Source organism: Microtus ochrogaster, chromosome X (assembly GCF_000317375.1).
Source record: "Microtus ochrogaster isolate Prairie Vole_2 chromosome X, MicOch1.0, whole genome shotgun sequence".
NCBI lineage: Eukaryota > Metazoa > Chordata > Mammalia > Rodentia > Cricetidae > Microtus > Microtus ochrogaster.
Genome location: NC_022026.1, coordinates 11,606,248 through 11,607,428, shown reverse-complemented (window position 1 = coordinate 11,607,428; position 1,181 = coordinate 11,606,248). Strand labels below are relative to the sequence as shown.

The 1,181-nt window shown below is 55.1% G+C and overlaps 1 protein-coding gene across 1 annotated transcript in view; it reads left to right on the top strand.

The window, feature by feature from the left end:
• Window positions 1-576: 576 nt before the first annotated feature.
• LOC101998703 (methyltransferase-like protein 7A) overlaps window positions 577-1,181 on the top strand; it is a 5,488-nt gene continuing 4,883 nt past the window's right edge. The window contains exon 1 of the mRNA XM_005358474.1: window positions 577-1,074. Coding sequence (XP_005358531.1) covers window positions 577-1,074 — 498 coding nt within the window. The remainder of the gene's footprint in view (window positions 1,075-1,181) is intronic.

Here is a 1,181-nt window from a genome sequence, read left to right as displayed (position 1 = left end):
GAAGGAGAAGGAGAAGGAGAAGGAGAAGGAGAAGGAGAAGGAGAAGGAGAAGGAGAAGGAGGAGAAGAAGAAGAAAGGACCTTGGTGGGGTGCAGTGGGGAGAGGAGAAAGGTGGTGACTAAATTATGATAGTGGGGTCTCAGTCAAGCATCCCCGTGGTGCTCTAATCCACGCAGGGACTCTCCTCAGGACAGACTTGCCGACTGGCTGAGTGGGCTAGGTAAAAGGACCCTGTTTATAACAAACCACAGCTGGAACCCTGCCACTGACTCTAGAGCCAAACAAGGCCAGGCAGGACCAGACTGGAGTTCTAGTTGCAACTCTCCTGAGGAAACACGAGGAACAGCCCCGGGCCATTGTGTACCCAGCTGTGCCAACTTCGGCCTTATCTCCTGGGTGCGGTAGGTGGGGTAGGGTGGGGTGGGGTGGGGTGGGGAGGGAATCTTGGGTTTGGTTTTTCTGCTTGGCAGGTGCCACCTTCCTTCCTGATTGGCTCTGGAACGTGGCCCAGAGCCTGTGCCCTGCTCCTCAAGGGTTCTGTTCCCAGATGTGGCCCTTTCTCCTCCATTCGCTGCCATGAAGCTTGCCATCCTGGTCCTCCGGCTGGTTGTCGGCATTCTGGCGTTTCCCATGTATCTGCTGAAACTTTTAGGCATGTGGAACCGAATATGCAAGAAGTGCTTTCCCTACATGCTGTCGCAGTTCTCGGTGATATACAACCAGTACATGGCGAGCAAAAAGAAAGAGCTTTTCAGCAACCTGCAGGAGTTCTCAGGCGCCTCGGGGAAACTATCGCTGCTGGAGGTGGGCTGTGGCACGGGGGCCAACTTTAAGTTCTATCCTCCCGGGTGCAGGGTGACCTGTGTCGACCCTAATCCCAACTTCGAGAAGTTCTTGTTCAAGAGCGTCTCAGAGAACCAGCAGCTACAGTTCGAGCGCTTCCTTGTGGCGGCTGGGGAGAACATGAGCCAGGTGGCTGATGGCTCTGTGGACGTGGTGGTCAGCACCCTCGTGCTGTGCTCGGTGAAGAACCAGAAGAAGATTCTTGAGGAGGTGTGCCGAGTGCTGAGGCCAGTGAGTGACAGATGGGGGAGGACTAACCCTAACCCTAACCCTAACCCTAACCCTAACCCTAACCCTAACCCTAACCCTAACCCTAACCCTAACCCTAACCCTAACCC